This window comes from Drosophila bipectinata, chromosome XL, assembly GCF_030179905.1.
Source record: "Drosophila bipectinata strain 14024-0381.07 chromosome XL, DbipHiC1v2, whole genome shotgun sequence".
In the NCBI taxonomy this organism is placed as follows: Eukaryota; Metazoa; Arthropoda; class Insecta; order Diptera; family Drosophilidae; genus Drosophila; species Drosophila bipectinata.
Window position 1 is genome coordinate 4,431,754 of NC_091734.1, and position 24,320 is coordinate 4,456,073.

At 36.9% G+C, this 24,320-nt stretch overlaps 2 protein-coding genes and 3 non-coding genes across 9 annotated transcripts in view; 4 read left to right on the plus strand and 1 right to left on the minus strand.

The window, feature by feature from the left end:
* Window positions 1–4,396: 4,396 nt before the first annotated feature.
* ec (ubiquitin specific peptidase echinus) overlaps window positions 4,397–24,320 on the plus strand; it is a 46,339-nt gene continuing 26,415 nt past the window's right edge. The window contains exons 1-2 of the mRNA XM_070276692.1: window positions 4,397–4,782; window positions 13,197–13,496. Coding sequence (XP_070132793.1) covers window positions 13,236–13,496 — 261 coding nt within the window. The 5' untranslated portion in view covers window positions 4,397–4,782; window positions 13,197–13,235. The remainder of the gene's footprint in view (window positions 4,783–13,196; window positions 13,497–24,320) is intronic.
* On the minus strand, window positions 11,370–11,441 carry TRNAQ-CUG (transfer RNA glutamine (anticodon CUG)). The gene has a single exon. It is a non-coding gene; the product is annotated as a tRNA-Gln (tRNA).
* Window positions 12,648–12,719, plus strand: TRNAQ-CUG (transfer RNA glutamine (anticodon CUG)). Its single transcript has one exon. It is a non-coding gene; the product is annotated as a tRNA-Gln (tRNA).
* TRNAP-CGG (transfer RNA proline (anticodon CGG)) lies at window positions 20,293–20,364 on the plus strand. The gene has a single exon. It is a non-coding gene; the product is annotated as a tRNA-Pro (tRNA).
* LOC108120202 (solute carrier family 53 member 1) lies at window positions 20,877–23,791 on the plus strand. Of its 5 annotated transcripts, none has more exons than XM_070276700.1 (5): window positions 20,877–21,082; window positions 21,141–21,828; window positions 21,884–22,594; window positions 22,666–22,966; window positions 23,009–23,791. In XM_070276700.1, exons 1-5 carry the CDS (start codon window positions 21,014–21,016, stop codon window positions 23,091–23,093), a joined length of 1,854 nt encoding a protein of 617 aa, XP_070132801.1. In that variant the 5' UTR covers window positions 20,877–21,013; the 3' UTR covers window positions 23,094–23,791. The 5 variants fall into 5 exon arrangements, with proteins under 5 accessions (XP_070132801.1, XP_070132804.1, XP_070132802.1 ...); XM_017233739.3 differs by having other exon boundaries at window positions 20,880–21,082; window positions 23,022–23,787; XM_070276697.1 differs by having other exon boundaries at window positions 20,880–21,082; window positions 21,884–22,534; window positions 23,022–23,787.

Sequence of the window (24,320 nt, forward strand, 5' to 3'; positions counted from 1 at the left end):
ATAGTTTGTTGTCAGGTTTTGATGCATATTGGTGGCAAATCGATATACAAATCGATTAAGGTACTCCGCTTGAGAATCGGATAAGAATTGCCAAAGATATAGCCACTGGAAGGGGTCGGGTATGGAAATCCAGGATTCTGCAGGGGTCTCCCCACAAAAATTGGAAAAAAATTTAAAAAATAGTTTGTTGTCAGGTTTTGATGCATATTGGTGGCAAATCGATATACAAATCGATTAAGGTACTCCGCTTGAGAATCGGATAAGAATTGCCAAAGATATAGCCACTGGAAGGGGTCGGGTATGGAAATCCAGGATTCTGCAGGGGTCTCCCCACAAAAATTGGAAAAAAATTTAAAAAATAGTTTGTTGTCAGGTTTTGATGCATATTGGTGGCAAATCGATATACAAATCGATTAAGGAAATCCATATCGAAGTCTTAAAAATAAAATATTTCAAATAAATGAAAAAAAAGCAAAAGGAAACAACAGCCACTTGTTGGTACAAGTTTCTGCAGATCCTATGGTTACTACTGATTACGAAAGAAATATAATTCGTATTTATTCTCTGATTTGGGGAGTTTGGAGTTGGGAATTATTATCGAGTCTTAAAAGTAAAATATTTAAAAAATAAAAAATAGCAAAAGGAAGCAACAGCCACTTGTTGGTACAAGTTTCTGCAGTTCCCGTCAATGTGTATCTGAATGCGGAATAAAATTCGTATTTATTCTATGATGTACGGATAATGCTGTTGGGAATTATTATCGAGTCTTAAAAATTAAATATTTAAAAAATAAAAATAGCAAAAGGAAGCAACAGCCACTTGTTGGTACAAGTTTCTGCAGTTCCCGTCAATATGTATCTGAATGCGGAATAAAATTCGTATTTATTTTATGATATTAGGAGAATGCTGTTGGGAATTATTATCGAGTCTTAAAAATAAAATATTTAAAAAATAAAAAATAGCAAAAGGAAGCAACAGCCACTTGTTGGTACAAGTTTCTGCAGTTCCCGTCAATGTGTATCTGAATGCGGAATAAAATTCGTATTTATTCTATGATGTAAGGATAATGCTGTTGGGAATTATTATCGAGTCTTAAAAATAAAATATTTAAAAAATAAAAAATAGCAAAAGGAAGCAACAGCCACTTGTTGGTACAAGTTTCTGCAGTTCCCGTCAATGTGTATCTGAATGCGGAATAAAATTCGTATTTATTTTATGATATTAGGAGAATGCTGTTGGGAATTATTATCGAGTCTTAAAAATAAAATATTTAAAAAATAAAAAATAGCAAAAGGAAGCAACAGCCACTTGTTGGTACAAGTTTCTGCAGTTCCCGTCAATGTGTATCTGAATGCGGAATAAAATTCGTATTTATTCTATGATGTACGGATAATGCTGTTGGGAATTATTATCGAGTCTTAAAAATTAAATATTTAAAAAATAAAAATAGCAAAAGGAAGCAACAGCCACTTGTTGGTACAAGTTTCTGCAGTTCCCGTCAATGTGTATCTGAATGCGGAATAAAATTCGTATTTATTTTATGATATTAGGAGAATGCTGTTGGGAATTATTATCGAGTCTTAAAAATAAAATATTTAAAAAATAAAAAATAGCAAAAGGAAGCAACAGCCACTTGTTGGTACAAGTTTCTGCAGTTCCCGTCAATGTGTATCTGAATGCGGAATAAAATTCGTATTTATTCTATGATGTACGGATAATGCTGTTGGGAATTATTATCGAGTCTTAAAAATTAAATATTTAAAAAATAAAAATAGCAAAAGGAAGCAACAGCCACTTGTTGGTACAAGTTTCTGCAGTTCCCGTCAATGTGTATCTGAATGCGGAATAAAATTCGTATTTATTTTATGATATTAGGAGAATGCTGTTGGGAATTATTATCGAGTCTTAAAAATAAAATATTTAAAAAATAAAAAATAGCAAAAGGAAGCAACAGCCACTTGTTGGTACAAGTTTCTGCAGTTCCCGTCAATGTGTATCTGAATGCGGAATAAAATTCGTATTTATTCTATGATGTACGGATAATGCTGTTGGGAATTATTATCGAGTCTTAAAAATTAAATATTTAAAAAATAAAAATAGCAAAAGGAAGCAACAGCCACTTGTTGGTACAAGTTTCTGCAGTTCCCGTCAATGTGTATCTGAATGCGGAATAAAATTCGTATTTATTTTATGATATTAGGAGAATGCTGTTGGGAATTATTATCGAGTCTTAAAAATAAAATATTTAAAAAATAAAAAATAGCAAAAGGAAGCAACAGCCACTTGTTGGTACAAGTTTCTGCAGTTCCCGTCAATGTGTATCTGAATCCGGAATAAAATTCTTATTTATTCTCTGATATGAGGATAATGCTGTTGGGAATTATTATCGGGGTCTTCAAATAAAATATTTTTAAAAATAAAAAATAGCAAAAGGAAGCAACAGCCACTTGTTGGTACAAGTTTCTGCAGTTCCCGTCAATGTGTATCTGAACGCGGAATAAAATTCGTATTTATTCTCTGAAATGAGGATAATGCTGTTGGGAATTGTTATCAAGTCTTAAAAATAAAATATTTAAAAAATAAAAAATAGCAAAAGGAAGCAACAGCCACTTGTTGGTACAAGTTTCTGCAGTTCCCGTCAATGTGTATCTGAACGCGGAATAAAATTCGTATTTATTCTCTGAAATGAGGATAATGCTGTTGGGAATTGTTATCAAGTCTTAAAAATAAAATATTTAAAAAATAAAAAATAGCAAAAGGAAGCAACAGCCACTTGTTGGTACAAGTTTCTGCAGTTCCCGTCAATGTGTATCTGAATGCGGAATAAAATTCGTATTTATTCTATGATGTAAGGATAATGCTGTTGGGAATTATTATCGAGTCTTAAAAATAAAATATTTAAAAAATAAAAAATAGCAAAAGGAAGCAACAGCCACTTGTTGGTACAAGTTTCTGCAGTTCCCGTCAATGTGTATCTGAATGCGGAATAAAATTCGTATTTATTCTATGATGTAAGGATAATGCTGTTGGGAATTATTATCGAGTCTTAAAAATAAAATATTTAAAAAATAAAAAATAGCAAAAGGAAGCAACAGCCACTTGTTGGTACAAGTTTCTGCAGTTCCCGTCAATGTGTATCTGAACGCGGAATAAAATTCGTATTTATTCTCTGAAATGAGGATAATGCTGTTGGGAATTGTTATCAAGTCTTAAAAATAAAATATTTAAAAAATAAAAAATAGCAAAAGGAAGCAACAGCCACTTGTTGGTACAAGTTTCTGCAGTTCCCGTCAATGTGTATCTGAATGCGGAATAAAATTCATATTTATTCTCTTGTATGAGGATAATGCTGTTGGGAATTATTATTGGGGTCTTCAAAAAAAATATTTATAAAAATAAATTTTTGGTTTAAATTTCTCCAAATCGTCAATTTTTTTTTGTATTTAAACAACCTCGTGAGGAAATTGCAGTTGGGGATTATAAGCATGGTCTAAAAATAGAAGATGAGTGTAGTGGCGCTTGTAGAATTGTCCAATTCTACAGGAGAAGATCAAGCGCTTCGGCGACATCTAGCGGGCATGTAGAAAACGCTAAAAGTATTAGTATGTTTTATATTTTTTTTTATCAATATATGCTACTTTTTTTACAACAAGTAAAATTACCTTAAATATTTTTAAAGAAATTAATAAATTTATTTCTAGTTTCTTTGTTTTAAAATTTAAACAAAAAGGTAAAATGTAAAGTACTTTACTTGGCGCTTGTAAAGTATCTGTAAAAAACGTGTAAGGTAAGTGGATAGTAAACGTATCTCAGTCTTTCTCTCTTGGGGGCACTTAAAAAAAATGTGTTGAGTTGAAGACTTAATAAATAACTGGATATTTATTGATGACCCTAATTAGAATTTTTATTAAATTTTAGTAATTACATAGGTATATTTAACATAATTATTTAGATTTAATTGATTTTTAACTATTTTATAATTTTTTTTGATATACTTAGAAGTTTATAATACTTTATTAAATATTTATTTATTAAAATGTTGAGTACATATTACATTTGCCTATTTTTATTTTATTTAAACAACAATAATTCATATTGAAGATACATTGTTTTTCTCAGATATTATTATAACCTTGGACTTTTATTTGTCTTCTTATTTTTTTTAAGTGCATTCTTCTTGGGGCTTTCTTCTCTTTTCGGTTTCTGTTTTCAGATCGTTTCGAAAGGTCTTGGCGTGCGGACGTATATCGGATTGTTGGTCGGCGATTGACTTTGTTTGCATTTACTTTTGCGTTTTGCCTTTGCGTTTGCCTTTGCAATTGCTTTTGTGTTTTGATCGGCGATCGCGTGTGTGTTTTTACGTTTCGTGGGCTTGAGTCGCACTTGTTGCTTTTGCTTTTGGTTGCCTTTGGATTGCAAAAACTAAGGCTTTATGGATACAACAACAACAAATAAATAAATAAAATATATTATATATGAAATCAAACAAAATACAAGAGCTGCTGTTAAGAGTTTGTTTGTGTTTTTTGAGTGCGTTTTTTTTGGTTCAAGTGAAAGCGTGTGAAAAGTAGCCGCCACCTTAAACTCAAGGTGGAAGACCTCTCTCTCTCTCTCGCTTGCTCGATCGCTCGCCTGCCCTCTCTCCCTGTTGATGAGAGAGTGAGAAGAATACACCCCGATATACCATATAAGATATATAGTATCCATATCCTGTATTGTGGCCAGCCAAAAACTTCCGGTCAATATGAAACCACAATTGTTGCATCTCTCAGTATAGGCCAGGTAAGTGTGTATCTCACATTGATACCGATATCTGTATCTGATGGATTGGTTATGCTATGATATGATAAGAAGCCGGGGTTACGACATCATCGCTGCACCGATTTATCTGATTAGTGGCAGTGGCAGGGTCCATCCATCAATCCATCAATCATTGTATCTACATTTGGGTTTTCCTTTTGCATCTATTTTGGTTTGAAAATCTGGTTTGAAATGAAGGTTATTTTTACAGAATTACGTTCATTCTTAAATCGGGGTTTTCATTCTGTTTTCGGTCTTGTTCTTATTTCTTTTTGGCAAGTGGTTTTTTTTTATTTTTTTGTAAAGTCTATAAATGTATTTCAGATCTCATTCAGACAAGTGCGGTTTGAGTTTTCGGGGTCAGTCACTATATACGTGATGTATTTGCCATGATTTTTGGTACCGAAAGTATCTCAAACTTTATAGATATTATTTTAAAATTTTTATTAAAAAAAGAGAGCTGGGAAAACTTGTTGGGTTGGTTTAGTTAGTGTCTGGTGTCCCAATTGCGTAAAATTTGCGTAGCTGGTCGAGTGCGTTGATTTTCACCTGCCTTCAGGTAATCGATGCGTTCGTTTATGTATTTTTTTTTTCTCGATTTTTTTTTACTATCTTGCTTTTGGCCAAATGCTTTACCGTTAAGTGTTGTCGCCGCCAAAAGATTGTTAATTGCCATTGCGGGCCTGCAGGCCCCGTAGTCTGTACCGTCATGGGAAAACTTGGCTAAAAAAAAACACCCATGGGGAGACTGGAGTTTGGAGTCTGTAATTAAAAGCAATCAGTAGTCTTCATAGGTTACCAATTTTTTTTTTTGCAAAGAATCTAACATTAATAGAACCCTTAAGAGGAATAGAATACTTTTTTAAAAATTCTTCACCCCAAGTTTCTTGGTAAAATATCTTCAAGATATCCAATTCACCAGCAAACGGAATCGAAAAACTTGCAGATCAGCAGGCCAGATATGTATATATATATCCATGGATATAGGCAGCATGGAACATGTGCAGCGGCAATCAAAGATCTGTTTATTGTTTATAAAGGCCGGCACTGCACCACTCCCCTTATTGCATCTCTCGACTATTTCAAAAATCATTTTTAGCTGGCCAGGCACGCGCCCTTTTTCCAGATCATATAGTATACTATACTCCCCATATACATACAATACAATACAGTACAATTTTTTTTTTGATTTAGAGAAGGGAGGAGGGAAATAAAGTTCTTCTTGCACTCCATTTGAATTCTTTTTTGTTTATGGCTGGAAAATTGGAATTTAAATTGTTTGATGAACACTCTCGGTTCTCTTTGGTTCTAATAATAATTTCCCTTATTTCACAATTACTTAAATACGCAATTATTCGGTTTATATGGTTCCCGATATAACCCGACACTGGGTCAACTGCCATTTGGAGTTCAACTTTCAACTCGTTTGTGTGACTTGAGAGTCTCACGCAATTTGCTTTGAACAAAATTGCTAAATTGTTGCTCTAATTTTAAATTACTTGCTTCTAGGTTTTTTATTTTTTTATGGTTTAAGAACTATTGTTAAGATTTCTTGACAAAGAAGATTGAAGATTTTGTCTTTAAAGCTTTGAGTTTGTTGGAAAAGGTTAGACAAGGCTCTTCAAGGTTGTTTAGAAAAAAAGAATATTATCTTTTGTCATTAATAATACTTATCTATTAGTGTCTTAAAATATTATTTATAAATTTGACGATTTAAGCTTATTATATAGACGTACAAGTCTTTTTTATTAAAGGATTCTTATATATATTTTTATACAAAAAACCTATTATGTTCTTGAAACTCTACTTAAAGCCAAGCAACTTCTTTGTTGAGATTTTAATTTGGTTTCTTCTTGAATTTTCTTCAAGATTCAGACCCAGACCAAGCGGAAAGACAAATTTTTAATGAATTATCGCAGCTCCGACGATGTCTGATGGGCGATGATTATCTCTGGTGGCTGTCATTGAACCTGCTCCATCCGATCCGATCCCAGACCCATTCCATTGTCTGGTCTGTGGCTCTCTATATCTCTACCAACTCTATCCATCCTATTCCATCCATTTGTCATCTTGCCTTCTATGAGTATAATTATTATATATATATATTTATGTATGTATGTACTTGTGGGCGTAAGATTCCGAATCGGATTTAAAGTGTGGAAAAAGGGGGGAAACTCAAAGCCCCCATTTTCGGTTGGTGGCTTCTTGTAATTATATTTTCTGGCATTGCGTGTTTTTGGTTTTTGGGCCTTTTGCGCCTCTGGCATTCAAATTTCAACAAAGTATCAACTTGCGAGGATCCCACCCGGTTCTCCTTGCCTGGTAATCGATTTTAAATTGCAGATTGATTGATTGAGATAGTCTCGAATGGAGGATGGGGATGCGGATGGGACTGGTTTCCTGGGTATCCTGTGAAATTTGATCTTGCCACTTGTTTTAACTTAAAGACACAAAAATCCCACTTGAGATGCATTTAAGATATAGATTTTCGGTTCAAGTGTTTTTGGTTTTTTTTGTTGCAGTTTTCCCAAGAAAACGAAGTCAGATTCTGTATAGTTTTCTGAGTTTATTTTAAAGTTAAAAATGAATATACTCTTTGTCTTTTTGATTAATTAATTTTCTTATAGATTATGACACCTTTGGGGAGTTACTGGGTATAAGGTTTCTGCATATTTTTAAAAGACCTCACAAAATAAATTCCCAAAAAATTAGATAAATTATAGGCCTAATTTTCTCAAAAATTTATTCTAATTTTCCCAGTTCCAATTCTGCCAAAATAATTGATACAAAAAAAATGATTTACCACACGCAAGTCTCAGTTTTTTAAAAGCCAGTTTTGAGTTTTGAGAAAAACCAGTCCAAAATCGATGGATGTGCGATGAATTTTTCACCAATGTGGCACGCAACTTGTGGCATTTTTGTTGGTCTGTGGGGTCTGTGGGGAAATCTCGGATGCAGCATGACACGGCTGCTCTCTTGGCCAAACAATTAATGTGGCCTGAAAAGAGAAACCCATTAAAAAATGTTAATTTCCATAAAAAAAAGAGGGAAAGAGCGACAAAAAAATACTATATATAAATACATAAAAAAAAAGAATGTAAGCCAGAGCCAAGCACGTGGCTAAAAGCCACAAAAATTCAAGTTTACACCCAGTATCTGAGTATCTGCGTATCTTTGTAGCCGTATCTTGTTTTTTGTTTTTGCTTTTCAGAATAGTTTCTTTCGAGAGTGATTATGTTTCGATATTTGCATAACACACCCACTACATGGGTAGGCCCCTGGGGTACAGATCGTTTTGGCGACCGTGACCATCTCTGATATCGCTGTGAGATAAAGTATCTATTGGATTTATGGCTAGCACAAAGGTGTTGCTAATGGCATTGCCAAAACCAATTCAAACATATCCACTAATGAAGCCTATATCTGATGGGCCGTTTTAGCCAAAACCAATTTGCATACCATCCCGACGACGATGATGATGATTTGGGATAATGCTAATGGAGATGGAGATGGAAATGGACTTTGAAGATGGAAGAGATCTTCCGAGAAGATGACCACTGTCAGTTATGACAGCTGCGGTTACTTTTTTTTTTCTTTTTTTTCTTTTAGAATACAAGCCACACACAAAGTTCCGATTGGGTACGTTTCCATTTGATTGGATGTTCACTCACGCCAGAGTGGACACATCGCTCGGATGGTCGGATACTGTTTGTATCTGATGGATACAAGATACAAGATCGTTTGTCGGCAAATGCTGCCTCTCTCCGATGCTGCGACGCAGTTCAAATCGCAAAACTATAAATTATTCTGTCAGTCACAATCAGGCATTCCAGAGCCATTGTCCCTCCACTCACCACTGGCAGTTCTCGATTTCGCGGTTGCCCTGGGACTAGGTGTCCCCCCCAAGGCCCCCTTTGTCTGGCCTCTGAATTTTCCATTGCCTTGCCCTTTTGTGGCTTAAATTTTCCGCAGAAAGCGGCTCTTTTTTATTATTTCTTTGGGGGTATTTTTTTGGAATATTTTTTTAAGCGGTATTTCTTAGGGTTTATTTGGCTTTAAAGTTTCATAGCTACTTTTCTATTAAACCTTATAGTATCTTCTTGTAAGAACTCTTCTTAAACACAGTATCTATTATTCTTTACTGAACAATTCATATATTTTAAAGCCCATTCCAACTTATATTGTAATTAAACTGCGCAGCTGCCTTCGGTCGCCAATTGTCGCCTTTTCGCCATAGCTATTTCACAGTGAACACTGCTCAGTGTGCAACCAATCAGTCCACTTGCGGTCAGCAGCTCCAATTGGGAATTGGGAATGCCAAATTAATGTCTGCACCTGCAGCAGGAATGTGCCACAATTTGTTGGCCAGTGGCAAGCTTCAAGCTCGTGCTAACTTCGATTCGTTTCAAATTCAATTCCAATACGATATGAGATATGTATGTCTCAGGTTAAGAGGGGTTTACAGTGAGAAAAAAATTATAAGAAAATTAGTTAAATATTTACTTAAGTAATTATATATTAACCAAGCTTTTTCTTATTTTTGATTTCTCTTCAAAATAAATATTCTTTACATTTAAAGTTCTTAATCTTTTTTTTTCAATATTTTTCTCCAAGTACTGTCACAGTTTCAGGTGCGAGGGCGTTATGTAGGCGTCATTTTCCTATAGATAATGGTGCGTTATCTTCAAGACTTTGTAATCGAGTGGGAGCAGATTGAAAATAAAAATCCGAAAACAAAATGCAGGCCTTTAAATTGTCAAATTAAATAGACGACACGTGGGCACATCGAGCTCCCACTTCTTTGGTTTTCCTCTTATTATTTTTTTTAGGTTTTTTTTTCTTTCTTTCTTGGCCATAAAAAGTGGCCAACATCTGGTGCAAGAATTGGTGCAAGTCTGGAAGAACCAACACGTTCAAACGTTCAGGTCGATAAAACAAAAGCCGAGAAGAAACTGCATTGATTTCTCAGGGTCGAAAGTAACTTGTTTTGCCTGCTGCTGCTGCTGTTGCTTTTTCTTGTGGCTTTTGTTTTGGGCCAGAAATTATGCCAAACAGGTGCTCAGCATTCTTGGCATAGTTTCTAGACCAATTGAGGCTTAATCATTTGGTGGGGATGTACTGGAAAAGTGGCAGATGGCTTGGGTACTTGCTTCAGCTATTCAGCTATTGTGATTGTCAGCCACTTCTAAAAGAAAGTCATCTCCCTAGCTTTTATTTATTAAATTAAAAAAAGAAATATACATAAAAATAAACATGTATATAAGAGTATATTTAATCATTATCTCTTTCCAATTAGCATTATGTCACGTTTTCTCCTCTCTGGCCTGGCTCTTGGAGGTCAATCCACTCCATTTTCCAGTGTAGCTTCCCATGAATCATGACTAATGGACCGCCAGCTGCTGGCGCCAGCATGGGTTAATTTCGAGCATGGGTTAAGGCCCTGGCCGAGACCAGAGCCGCAGCCAGGGCCAACATAATGCGGCTAATAAGTGGCCAAATGGCCGGCTGCCCAGAGAGCCCCATTAGTCCGAGGAGGTCTGCGTAATTGTCGCGAAAATTCGAGTGCGTGACCAAGGGCTTCCCAAAATTAATCCACAAGGCAAACAAAAAGATCCAACATGCTTCTTGAAGAAGAATCAAGAAAAAGAACATACTTTCTGTGTGGTCTTCCAGAAAAGAGAAAGCTTTCGGGCCAAAAAGGGGTTTCTTTATTCAAATTTTGGAAAATACTGACAGACACTTGGTAGGTTGAGGTTGAGTTAAAAATTTATAAAAATTAGTCTGCCTTTTTTATATAAAATGTTTAATGCAGATTAACGAAAAATCGATTTACTAATCGATTAAGACCCTCCGCTTGAGAATCGGATAAGAATTGGCAAAGATATAGCCACCGGCAGGGGTCGGGTATGGAAATCCAGGATTCTGCAGGGGTCTCCCCACAAAAATTGGAAAAAAATCGAAAAAATATTTTGTTGTCAGGTTTTCATGCAGATCGGTGGCAAATCGGTATAAAAATCGATTAAGGTACTCCGCTTGAGCATCGGACAGGAATTGGCAAAGATATGGCCATCGGAAGGGGTCTGGTATGGAAATCCAGGATTCTGCAGGGGTCTTCCCACAAAAATTGGAAAAAAATTTGAAAAATATTTTGTAGTCAGGTTTTGATGCTGATCGGTGGCAAATCGGTATACAAATCGATTAAGGTACTCCGCTTGAGAATCGGATAGGAATTGGCAAAGATATAGCCACCGGAAGGGGTCGGGTATGGAAATCCAGGATTCTGCAGGGGTCTCCCCACAAAAATTGGAAAAAAATCGAAAAAATATTTTGTAGTCAGGTTTTGATGCAGATCGGTGGCAAATCGATATACAAACCGATTAAGGTACTCCGCTTGAGAATCGGATAGGAATTGGCAAAGATATAGCCACCGGAAGGAATCGGGTGTGGAAATCCAGGATTTCTTAGAAATCCCCACAAATGTTTAAAACAAAAATTTGTTGGTCTATGCTGGTGGGTTTTATGAAAATTTAAAAATAAAATAAAAATGAAATAAAAAAGCATTCAACTTAAGGTTCCACCGAGATTTGAACTCGGATCGCAGGATTCAGAGTCCTGAGTGCTAACCATTACACCATGGAACCTACTTGCTTTATGGGTTCCAATACAAACATTTCTGGAATATCCATACAAATTGCAGTTAAAGGTCAAATCAAGCCACTAATCTTGAAAAGTAATGTTTGAAAAATACTGAAATCGGATAGAAACTAGCCAAGATATATCCATTAAGCTTCTCGAAAGAATTCTCTAGCGATTACAAGTCTCTGAGTTACCCGAAGATGGCTCTCCCTACCTGTTGATATAATATTTTCATTAAAGCGACTAAAATAAAGCAATTTGGTTAAGTATTTTCAGATGAGATAATCGAACTGATGAGGCTGTTACATTTTTCCATTCATTTCTTTCAATTTTAAAAACAATTTAAAAAAAAAGATAAAGAAACACCGCCTGAATGGCGTGAGTTGCACTTGTTTTCTTTTTGTTTTTTTTTTTCTTGGGAAGCGTAATTTATCGAGAATTTCTTAATTATCCGAAAAAAAACGTAGAGTGGAAAATTATAAAGTTTATCCGCATTTATGATTATGATTGTGGCATGATAGATTTTTGAAATTGAATTGACAGCCGAAGACGACGGCGACGACGATGTCGAATGTTGATTGGCTGATGTTGCTGCCTCCTGTTGCTGCTGCCACAAATTGTTGCATTTCACGCAACAGCAATTGAAATGCCACACCAGACCGGGTACCACTTACTTCTGGATCTCTCGTCTCTCGAACCAAAAACTCGATTAATATGCAAAACAGTTTATGTATTTTTTTTTTCTTCAACCAAGTTGCAGGTGCATCGGTAAGATTATGTTAATTAGAATGTACCGGGTAGGCAGTAGGAGAGATATTCCCTCTGGGGCAGCATTTATCAATTAGCAACGTGAAACCCAAAAAAATTGACCATTTGGAAGTCATGCTCTTCCATTCGACATGTTTCTTATTTTTTTTTTATAGATAATTCCCCGGAATTGAGGGCAACTTGGAAAATTAATATTCAAAATGGAAAATAAACATATTTATCAAACTGATTTGTGTTTGGAATTGGAAATTTTTAAAAGACTAGAACAGGTTAGGCCCTTTTGGGCTATAAACATTTTTTTTAATATATTCCCAGAGTCTCTCGATTAAATATTTCATATTCAGCATTTTCTAGAATAGTCTATTTTTAGAATCAGTATCAGTAAGCTTAAAATAAATTCGCCAGAGATATAAGTGGGAAGAAAAATTCGTGGCTAGTAAGCGGGTTCCATGGTGTAATGGTTAGCACTCAGGACTCTGAATCCTGCGATCCGAGTTCAAATCTCGGTGGAACCTTCAAGTCTTTACTTTTTTGTTTTTTATTTTATTTTTATTTTTAAATTTATTTCAGTGACATAAATTGCTTAACTATTTTAACTGAAAAACTAAAGCCATCCAGCTGGATGATGAATGAATTGCGAATGACCGACAATGTCTGGTTTGCAATTAACGGTTGCATAATTTCAGTTGGCCATTTCCGCTCTTGGAATTCAAGTAGATGTATGGTATACATATGTATGTATCTACACAAGTGACACAAATACTCACGCTACGCATTCACCAGATACAAGATACAAGACACATTAAGATACAAGATACCCGGCGACTTTCACTCGCCTCGCAGAAGAAAAAAAAACCAAGATGATTAGGAATGCTTGGCATTCCGGTTCTTAAGGATTTTAAAAAACTCAAGATTTCACTTCATTAATATTTATAAAATATATATTTTTTATCTTAAAATATTTACAATATTTTTTCTTTAATTTTTTTCAGTAAACCAACTTTTAAAGGCCTCTTAGGAGTGGGCTTACGATGTCCACGCCCATGAATCTTTATCGGGTGGCCAGTGTGGCAGGTGCCTCGCCAGCCACGCCCACCACCGCCTACCATTTGAATGGCCAAGCCGCAAAAACCTTTGCCATCGGCTCGATCCAAAATAGTTCAGAGAGAAAGAGAATTTTGGAGCTACTAAGGGCTCCCAATAATCTGACATCGCCCACCTTGGAGCCCTCCTCCAAGGGTCTGCTCAATGGACCCGGGCAGAATAATTGTTTTCTTAATTGTGCTGTACAGGTAAGACTATAATTATTATTTTTTAATTAAGAAATAGTTAAGCTATAGAGAAAAAGACCTAAATATATTCTTCCAAATCCAGACCAAGTTAATACACCAATTTCTAATCTAAATCATATGTAAACAAGAGTAAATTTCAACTCTTGCCTATCAGGGTGTTGTATCTGGTTAAGCGTGTTACCCGATAACTGGGAAAGTTTCATCTTTGAGAAGTACTATTATAACTACATCCATAACTAGAGCTCCATGTCAGACATCCCCTTTTCTTGTTGCAATCGGACTAATTGTTGCATGAACTCGTATCTAGTTTTTTTTTGTAATTTTTTGCATAAATCTTTTTTCAGTTTTTTTTTTTATCATAGGGCAACCCCATTTCTTTTGGAGTCGGAGGAGGCAATCATTAATATACAAATTTATGTTTATTAGGAGCTGCTCGCTGCTGAAAATTTATGCAACTGGGTGGCGCTTTCAGCCAACAAAGAGAACAACCCGCAATTGGCCATGTGAAAAGTTTGCCTTGACTGAGAACTAAAAAAAAACTGGGAAACTGAACTCGGGATGAAAAAAAATGATTTAAAACTACAGACTGAAGACTGTCTTCGGTAGACTAAAGACCCAAAAGATTGAAGGCTTCCAGAGAGTAGGTGTCTCACCTTATTTGGGGCCTTAGTTTGGCGCCCACATTGATCTCTAAGTTTGTTTTCCAATTTTTGGGGGAAAAAGTGTGTGAGTTTTTATTAAAAAAATCAACAGATAGGTTTTTAACAATTAAATTGATCAAAAATGAAGGTTAAATGATAAGTTTAAAAGGTCAAATATATATATGTATTTGTGGGTTTTTAAGGCTTGATATTAGAATTATTATGATTTAGTAATCTTAATTAAAATTAACACTTTAAAGCCTTAAACTTTATCATCCTTTTCTTTTTTTTGCCTTCAAGGCTCTGGAGTTGGATTATCGATTGGATAAATCTCGATTGGCGTGACTCATTGGGTGTACCAGTTATTCTACACAGTAGTAGCTTAATCGGGGAAAGGGGACTCGAGATATGAGATCGGGAGTTGGGACTTCCAAGTGTGGCAAGGCAAGGCGAGGCGAGGTTTCTAGGTGCGGCACTAACATTAAACTAATTGCACGGTCGGCATGTGCTCTTATTTCTGTATTTTTTTTATTTCTTACATGCAACAGCCTCTCAGATTGGCTGCTGTTTTTTTTTTACACACTAGGTATATTTTTTATATATTTTTTTTATTGTAAGTTGCCACATACGAGAGACGCAAGGCGTGGCAACACAGAAAACGTGCGAGGAGATTATATAAAATCAGGAAAGCCTATAAAGTGGATACTCTGTCTTTAAAAAAAATTCAATGAAATTAAAAAATACCTTAACTAAATATAAAAAAACAAATTTTAAGTTAAAAACCAATATTTAAACAAAGAAATTAATTGTTTAGAGACAACCTAAGACAAGAACCACTTTAAATAAAGCTTGTGTTTGTTATTTATTTTTATAAACTTAAAAAAAACCAAAACAATGACTTCCTTTTTAGAGTATTTTTAGTTTTTTTTTTATAAAAATACCCCACTCCTCTGAAGTTAAACAATAAATACAACGTAATGGAAACAAATCAACGCAAGACGATGGCAATCAAATGTGGCCAAAAGGCGTGGGCCAAGCCCAAAAACATCTGTTGACAGATGCCAGCTTCGATTTGGGTTACATCTATCCATCAGAGGCATTGTCTTACCAAAGATCTGAGCCATGTCTTTGTCAAAAAAATTATCAGGAAAAAAAGTGAGGTAGAAAAGAAAGGCTTAAAGTGGAAGGTGGAAGATTAGACCCTCTTCTTCTTGAGTTTCATAGCTCAAAAAATAACTAGAATCTTAAAAATAATTTTTTAATATTTTGGCTACTAATATGTATTTTAAAAAATTGTTTATAAATATTTTATGACTTTAATTGTTCTTCAAAATCAACAGTTGTTGGCTTTTTTTTGGTTAAAGCTTCCGCCATAACTGGCAATTGTAAAACGGAAAGTAGCAACCGGCAACTGGCAACCTGCAACCGGCCACTTGCAACTTGCAACCTGCTACTTGCCACCGACAAATGCTGAGAACACACCGATGATTTCACTTGATATGCTTTTAATGTGTTTCTTTTGCCACAAAAGAGGGCCCTAGAATAAAGTCGAGGGGCACTCAACTGCAACCAAGAGGCCCTCTCGGCGACAAAAAAAATATATATATATACATACATCCCATATACATATATATGAAAGATCTTAGACTTGGAAGGAAAAGAGCGTCTTGGTGTAATAAAGTAATCGCACCACTTTTCCAGGGGCTTCAATTTTCTGCGGAGACGGTCAACAATCGGTTCATGATACTCAGAGTTTAGGGAAGGTGTAGGGGAGGGTATTATGCTCATAGACTCGCACATCATTTCACAGCTACGGTTACGAGTATGCCCCTACCATAGCCCTAACCTTCCTTAGGTGGCAGATTAGTTCACACGATAAGCCAAAGAAACGCCAAAGTGGTAGCTGTTGTAGTTCCACTTGGTTGCCAACTAATATGAATTTGATATTTATGGCCAAAAGCAAATGACGATTGCCTGTCTGTCATTAAGAATGTGAGAAAACTTTCGTGGCCAAAGAGTGCGTGTGCCAAAGCTTGGACAAGATACAGCCTCAAGAAAAAAATAAAACTCCCAAAAAAAAAAATAAATGACTTACACCTGCAGCTGCCAAAAAAAAAAAAAACAGAGAAAACCCTTAAAGTTGATCCAAGATCCAAGACGGTTACGCTTGAAGGCTTTGCCTGAGAAAAGAAGACGTTTATGTAGAGTTCTTTTTTGAAAAAAAGACTAAGAGGAGACTGTCTTTCTCAACTCCTGTCTGAAAAAGGGTTCGTTTCCATGCTTAATTTAACAAAATTAAAATATAAACAAAAAGAAAGGGATATACTTTAAAGAAACTTTATTTTTTGGGGGTTGTGGCAAGCTAAACTTTAAACAAAATCTAAGAACTAGAAATTAGAATAAATTAGTGATCGAAAAAACAACATAATTAGAAAAAAAACACACTCACAAGACCAAATTGAGACATAAATTGACTTTTTATTGTATTTTTCTCTGTTTTTTTTTCTGTTTGGACCGGAAAACACTTTCCATTTGGGCTACTGTTGTTGCATTTTCATTTCCATTAACATTAAACATCAAACATTAAACACCAACAAGCATTACCATTACCAGTTCGTCGGAAATTCAATTTCGATGAACACAAACAAAAGACTTAAGACACGAACTCGACAACTCGTGGAATGGTAACAGTTTAAAAGGTTCATTGAACATCAACAATAAAAACAACAATAACATGGACAACATGAACAACATGGGCAACAACTTTCGAATGGTGTTTTAGTTGTTGTTGTTGTTGTTGTTGTTACAATTACCAAAAACAAGATTGAAGACGAAATGCGGGTGTACAACTTGGAATACAAATACCTCTGTTACCAGCATTCCCTCTTTAGTTATTTTCTGTTGGCCCTGAAATAACAATACTGACCATGATGATTTTGACCAAAAAAACAGACCTTTAAAATTACCAAAAAAAAAATATATATTTCATAAAAATTTAAATAAGGTTTTTGTTTGTCAGTTTGTCAGGGGAATTGATGAGTTGGCAACATTAATTAAAACTCCAAAAAGTCATTGAAGCAAGAGAATATATGAACTTGAATCTAAAAAAAAAATTTAATTTCTATTTAAAATACTTATTTTTTATTTAAACTTTCTAAAAATAAGCCTATGACTTGATAATTTTTATTAAATTATTGAGAAACCCTTTGGGAAACCAATTTTTCTGTTGACTTTCGGCAGCTTTTAGCCAGTTTCATTTGCATTTGTTAACCAGAAAGCGGGACAGTCTCCCCCCTCTCGTTTTGGGGAAACTCATTAGCTAATCGATCGATTGTCCCTTTTTTTTTTGTTGTGCTCCCCCTGTCTCTAATTGAGACACAATCGATCACAAAGTGAACCCAAAAATCGTTTCAAACTCGCTCTTCCGCTGCAGTTGGAGAAAAACCAAAGTCATTGTTGGATGTTTGGAATTTTCAATTATGTTGTTCGATTGCCGATTCAAAATTTACATTTTCAATTTACATTTCCCGTGTTTCTGTTTTTGGTTTAAAGCCGGAGCTAAAAAGTTAAATCTTCAAGTCGGGCACCAGCCAAACCAAAATTTATTTTTTCGGTCAAGATAAAGGTGAAAGCGTCTCACTTTGGCGGCAAGATTAGAAATTCTTGTTTTTTTCATTTCTCCAAATTTTTTTCGTTGGTTTTTTCTTTGCTTTTTTTTTGGTTGGTTGGTGGTAATTGTAATGGTTATTGCACTTGTCCGAGTAATTGTTATTGCTTTTAAGCCATCAGAATACCCATTTCCGGCTACTAAATTCTCTTTTTGGCTTTTTTGTAGATTTTTTTCAAAGTATTTCAATCAGATATCGAGCAAAACAAGACAGTGATTAGAGGAGGGTTTGTTTTGAAAAATTATTAAACAAAAATATTTAAAAAGTTTTAAGGGAAAATATAAAGTTTCTCATGAAAGTCTAGGTATTCTTTTTTTTAGAAAATCTAATTTTTCAAACCACTGTTCTTGGACCCAAAAAATAATTCGCCAGCTTGCGGGGTTCCTGCTCTAGATTCAAGTTTGGAATTTGATGGCCAAAAGCCATGAAAAACGGTTTGCTGCTGGAAAACTATATATTTTTTCACCCCCAGAGCCCGCATGCCTTTAAGCCAAGAAACAGAGGCAATGTGTGGTCCGATTTTTTGGGAAAGAAAAAAAAGAATCATTAAGAAAGCCATAGCCACCCACAGCCAAAGGCCAAAAAAATCGGAGACCACCTTGGAAAAATTCCAGTTAAGATGCTTATGCTTCACATCCGAATGATTGATGAGAGAAATGGAGATTGTGGGGATTACAGATGACTCTTGTGTGTAAGTTCAGATCCCCCTCCATCCATGAAACAATAAACTGGCTTTTCAATTAGCCAATTAAAACCGGGCCAATTGGCAATTGGCCGAGGCACTGACATTTGTAATTACAGGTGGAGCGATGCCATAATTTTCGCAATTGGAGTTGCAATCGCGAGGCAGTACGGAAGTTGCACAAAGTCCGCTGCTTCTAGATCATTTCAGTCTTTAGGTACTGACAGTCTGGCCGTCAGTCAGTGGCAGCAGTGCCAATCAAAACGGAAGTTGCCACTGGGTGTAGCATCCACTTGTTGCGCGGATACATGCGCGGATGTTGTTTTTGTTATTATTATTGTATTTTGTGGCACACACGCTTCCGTTTGGGGCGCCACACAAGCAATAGCCAGAGGAAGCGATCAGTGGTGATCTTCCCCTCTAATTGATTGATTGCAGAATTGCAAGAAAAAATAGAGAAAAAAAAATGGAAAAACTGATATGTTCAATCAACTGGATTTTCTGGTCCAAAAAGGGTTACACCTTCTTCAATTACTTCCTTTTAATTTAATTAGTCTATAATTTATAATTGTAATTCAATTATTATCATTATACAATATTTATTTTGATTAAAATAATTTCAATAATTTAAGAATCATTTCCTATTTTTTTTATATCCAAGCCAATCCCCTTAATAATATGTATTTTTTAGCTCTAGGCCTCGCCCTTTTTTTTTGTTAATTAATTAACATTTGAAATTCCAATGGGCGCTACCCTGTGACCCCAATCGCAGTTTATTTAATTTTTTTTCACAGCTTTGGGTTAATTTCTATGAAAAAATGGAAAAAAAAATAACAAATTGATTTTGTGGTTGCTGCCGTTTTTCTGTCAATTAATTGTTTCACAGTCTTGACGGCTAATAAATTATAAATACACCAGAAAAAAAGACAAAAATGTAAATTGATTATAGGTGACTTTTCAATAAAATTATCATTAATCAAAATGTTGGAAAAAATTATGAGAAAAAACTTAGTTGGTTTGAATATAGTGGCTTTTCAATATTTCAGTTTCTTTTATTATTAAATAAATGTTTATTTCAATGCATCTTTGATAATTGTAGTTAAATGGATATTTTTAATAAATAAACCCCACAAATAGTCCCCAATTTTTTCAAGTGTGACTATTATTAAATATTTAATTAATAAGAAAATGATCTATTCATAATATATAGATGGTTGTAGATATTTGAATACATTTCTTATTGATCTCTCTCAAGAGTTTCTTATAACTTTCTTCATCTTTTTCATCTGTTTCTTCTATAAAATTTAACTTTAAAATATTATATATATTTATTTATATTAATATTTTTATAAAAAAGCAAATATATTCTTCAAATAACGGCTAAAATATTTTTTAAGCCCCTATTTCCCATTTTTTCCCGGTGTACTTTTGCGACAACAAGTTGCGTAATAACAACAAAGTGTGAGACATTCTTGGGAACCTTTTCTTTGTTTCTTCTAGACCCCCGTCTTCCCCCACTACCCCCCTCTACACCTTCTCTCTCTTTCTACCATTTTTTTGTGTCTTTTGTTTTTTGTTTTTTTTTCTGAGCTTGTGGTTAGCATTCTAGCGGCACTTTGTCGTAGGCGGCTGAACTGATCGTCACCCTCGAGCAACCAGAAGAAGCCCCGCAACAGAAGACTGAAGAACCCAGACTTGAAGACTGACAGACTGAAGAGTGATTAGTATTTGTTGTTGTTGGCAGTTTTTGGCAAAGAAATTGGCCTTGATCTTGTATTGATATTTTGGCTGGCCGCTTTCACAACGGCTCGTTGGTCTAGGGGTATGATTCTCGCTTCGGGTGCGAGAGGTCCCGGGTTCAACTCCCGGACGAGCCCAAGGATTATATTTTATTTTAATTCATTTATTTATTTATTTATTTTTTATTATAAAGAAATAAAATGCCACCCTTACGGGGAAGTCACTGATAAGTGGCCAGGTGATCTCTATCTTTCGGTTCGCTGAACGGAAACCTGGAGTTGGGTTTTCTCAGGTGACTCGGTGAGTCAGTCAGTGGCTTTATTTACTGTCTTCTCTGTTGAATTCTCCGGAAGAAGAACCAGAGCCCAGAAGAAAGGCGTGCGAACACATAATAACATCAAGGAAGTGACTCAGAAATGCAATTAAAGGAAGTGGGAGGGTTTTGGGAAATGAATTTTAAAAAACAAACACTTCTGTGGGAATCTTTTTTATAAAAAAATAAATATTTTTGATCTTAACTAAATTTTAAATTTTTTTCTTATACTTTCAGGTATGTTTTTAAGAAATCCCGTAAAAAAATCCTATTATTTTTTCTTTCAACCTCAAGGTAAGTCTTAAAACTAAGTTAGATTTAAGTCAAAATATTCGGAGAAGATGCCCGGAGAAGAATGTCAGACTTTGTAGCAACCGGCCCGGACCCGGAGCCGGCCAGCTAGTCAGCCGTAGAGCAGTCACGCCTTTTGGCGCCCCGGGGGCGTACCGGGCACCCATATTCTTTAAAACACAATGAAATTTGGCAAGACTTTCGAGTCGCATTTGACGATCGAATGGCGGCGTCAATATATGCGATATGGGGTAAGATATATCATAGATCTCTTCCTGATTTCCTTCATAAATAAATCCTTAAAAAAAGGATCTCAAGGTGCTTATCAAGAGGGGCGTGGATAGGGCACCTTCGCCCGCCACCACCCCGGAATATGAAATACAGGCCTATTATCAGGCCTTCGAGGAGACCTTCCTCATGGAATGCCAAAACGAACTGACCCGCGTGAACAATTTCTTTCTGGAGAAGCTGTCGGAGGCGCGTCGAAAGCACAATACCTTGAAACTGCAGCTACTGGCCTACTCCCATGTCCCTGGACACACATCCAGCGACTTATCCATCGGTTCCGCGACACGAACGAACACCAACCGAAGACGCTCCACCGCCGAGAAGAAGATGACCCAACGGCAGCTGAGAAGTGCCTACAGTGAGTTCTACCTGAGCCTGATACTCCTCCAGAACTATCAGACCCTGAACGAGACCGGATTCCGCAAGATCTGCAAGAAGTACGACAAGTATCTCCGGTCTACCGCCGGCGCCGAGTGGTTCGATCGAAATGTGGAGTTTGCTCCATTTACGGACGGACGTCTCCTGCAGTGGATCATCGAGGAGGTGGAGGATCTGTATACCATTCACCTGGCAGGCGGAGATCGGTCTGTGGCCATGGCCAAGTTGAGGGTTCCACCGTTGGGAGAGCCGACGCCGTCGTGTTTGGTCTTTCGGGCTGGTTTGGCGTTGGGGATGTTCATCGTGCTGGTGATGGCCACGGCGGTTATATGTAGGTTTCTACGTCGGTAACACCAAGCCTTCCGGCTTAATACCTTATCCCTTAGATTGGAAGAGACCTCCCACTGCCGACAATATACCGGGTTTTATGCGACTCCACCGCGGACCCTTCACCTGGGTGATCTTCAACTTCTTCATGGCCGCCAATGTGGCCGGCTGGCAGCGGGCTGGCGTCAATCATGTTCTGATCTTTGAGATCGATCCGAGAAGCCATCTGCTGCCGGCCACCTTCCTGGAGATCGCCTGCGTTTTCGGCATCTTGTGGGCCCTCTCCATGCTGGGATTTCTGCTGCACGATCTGATATTGGTGCCGGATCCGTACGTCTTCCCGCTGGCCCTCATCCTGACGATGCTGGGCATGCTGGTGGTCCCACTCCCAATCATGAATTGGCCCGCCCGGTGGTGGACGATCAAGTTAGTGGGTCGAGTGGTGTCCGCCCCGTTCTACTATGTGAGCTTTGCCGATTTCTGGATGGGCGATCAGATTATGTCGCTGGCCAACTGCCTGGTGGACTACTACTATATAGTCCGATTCTATGCATTCTGCTGGCTGAGATCCCAACCGATGCTCGACTGCATCAATCCGGATGTGATGGTGCCGATAGCAAAGTGTTTGCCAGCATGGTTCCGGTTCGCCCAGTGCCTGAGACGATTCCGAGACAGTGGATCCAAGTCGGTGAGCTATCTGATCAATGCCGGCAAGTACTCGACCACCTTCCTGGTGGTGCTATTCTCAACGCTACGCAGCCAAACGGACGGTGACACCAAACCCAAACTTGTCCCATAACTGAGGAGCATCCACACTGAGCTCATCCCATTCCGTCCGCAGGTGGGTATGCCAACACCTTCAACAATCCCTTCACCTGGCTCTTCCTCGCCAGCAACGTGGTGGCCTTCATTTACAGTTACCTGTGGGACGTAATGCGGGACTTTGGACTGTTCCAGACCTTTCGCGGTGAGCACATCTTCCTCCGGCCCCAATTGGTGTATCCGGTTCCGGTCTACTATTTCGTCATTGTGGAGGATCTGGTGTTGAGGCTGGTATGGGCCTTTGAGTTTGTGCTTCTCTATAATGACTGGATATCGGCCTATAATATGAAGACTATAACTAGTTTGCTGGAGATAACCAGGTGAGCTTCATGGGGCTTGAAGTCACTACTGTTGGGCTATAGTTCCCGTCCACAGAAGGTTCATTTGGAACTTTGTGCGTCTGGAGAACGAGCACTTGTACAATTGTGGCAAGTTCAGGGCCACTAGGGACATCTATTTGGCAGCCCTGAATCCCCGACAGGAGCGAATGCTGGAGAGCATGATGGATGAGACGGATGGGGTGACCAATAGACGTAACACCAATGACCGAACTCGCCTGGGCAAGGAGTACTTCTAGAGCAGATGCTCTCCAAGCAGATGTCTGGCCTGATCCACCATCGTTGTCGTCATTATCATCACATTTAATTAATTCATTTCGAGCAAAAATACATACAAGTCTTGGGGAGACTGTAGACTGTGTAGGAGCCTGAAGACCGAAAAGCTGCAAGGAGGAGAAAGGGAGCCAGACACGCGCCAAACCGGTTCAACAGCTGCACCCAAAAGCGGCTCAAGCCAGACCCCTCCTTTGGCAGACCCTCCCCTCCTTTGGAACAATTGTCACTGAGATCCTCATCGTTATACCAGATCACGGACCATCTCTTAATTGACTCGCCTTGAAGCTTTCTGATTAGCCTCGCAATTAGCCAGAAGAATCGATAAAGGTGAAGAATCGGAGAGAATCGGAGAGAATTAACAATTCAAGAATTTAAGAATCCGGACAGGAATCTGGGTAAAAGGCTTTCTTTATAATTTTTCTTTTTTTTTCTTTGCAAATTTTCTATGAAAATCTTGAGACTTTCTTTGGGTTTTTTTTTTGGTCATTACAAGATTTTCTCAGTGTAGCTATCCACTATATATGTTTTGGTATATTATTTATAGACTACATATATACAAAAATTATTGTAAATGTAATTAAAAATTTATTGTTTGTGAGTTAAAAATAAAAAGGGAGATTTTCTATAAAAAGGGGTTTCTATCCAGAGGGACTTTCAGAGGGTTTAGCTTACCTAACTCTTAATAGGATTTATTCTATTAACTTCTCTGCTTAAAGAACCATCCTTAAAATCCTTGGAATATTTTTAATCTTCTTAAAATAAAAAGTCAAGAAACATAAAAGCCAAAAAACAGAAGCCTTTTCAGAATTAAGGATAAAACTCTTAAGCCTTTTGTTGAAAAACCTTTTCAGTTCTTTTTTGGTAATAAATCTCAGAAGCCAGACAATCGGATTAGCCAAGAAGAACAAAAAAAAGGATGAGTCTTTAAAGAATTCAAGACTCTGATCTTTTGATTTTGTGATTTTCTTTATTTTTAGATTCTTTATTTTGTAATTTGATCAGCAATCACATTCCGGTATGTGAATTGCTGATGTATTCCTGACGATGACGAGGCCTAAAT

Coding starts and splice junctions, on each gene's coding strand:
- LOC108120202 (XM_017233739.3), top strand. CDS start 21,014: ATGAAATTTGGCAAGACTTTCGAGTCGCATTTGACGATCGAATGGCGG. Junction 21,083..21,140: donor GTCAATATATGCGATATGGG/GTAAGATATATC, acceptor CCTTAAAAAAAG/GATCTCAAGGTGCTTATCAA. Junction 21,829..21,883: donor GATGGCCACGGCGGTTATAT/GTAGGTTTCTAC, acceptor CTTATCCCTTAG/ATTGGAAGAGACCTCCCACT.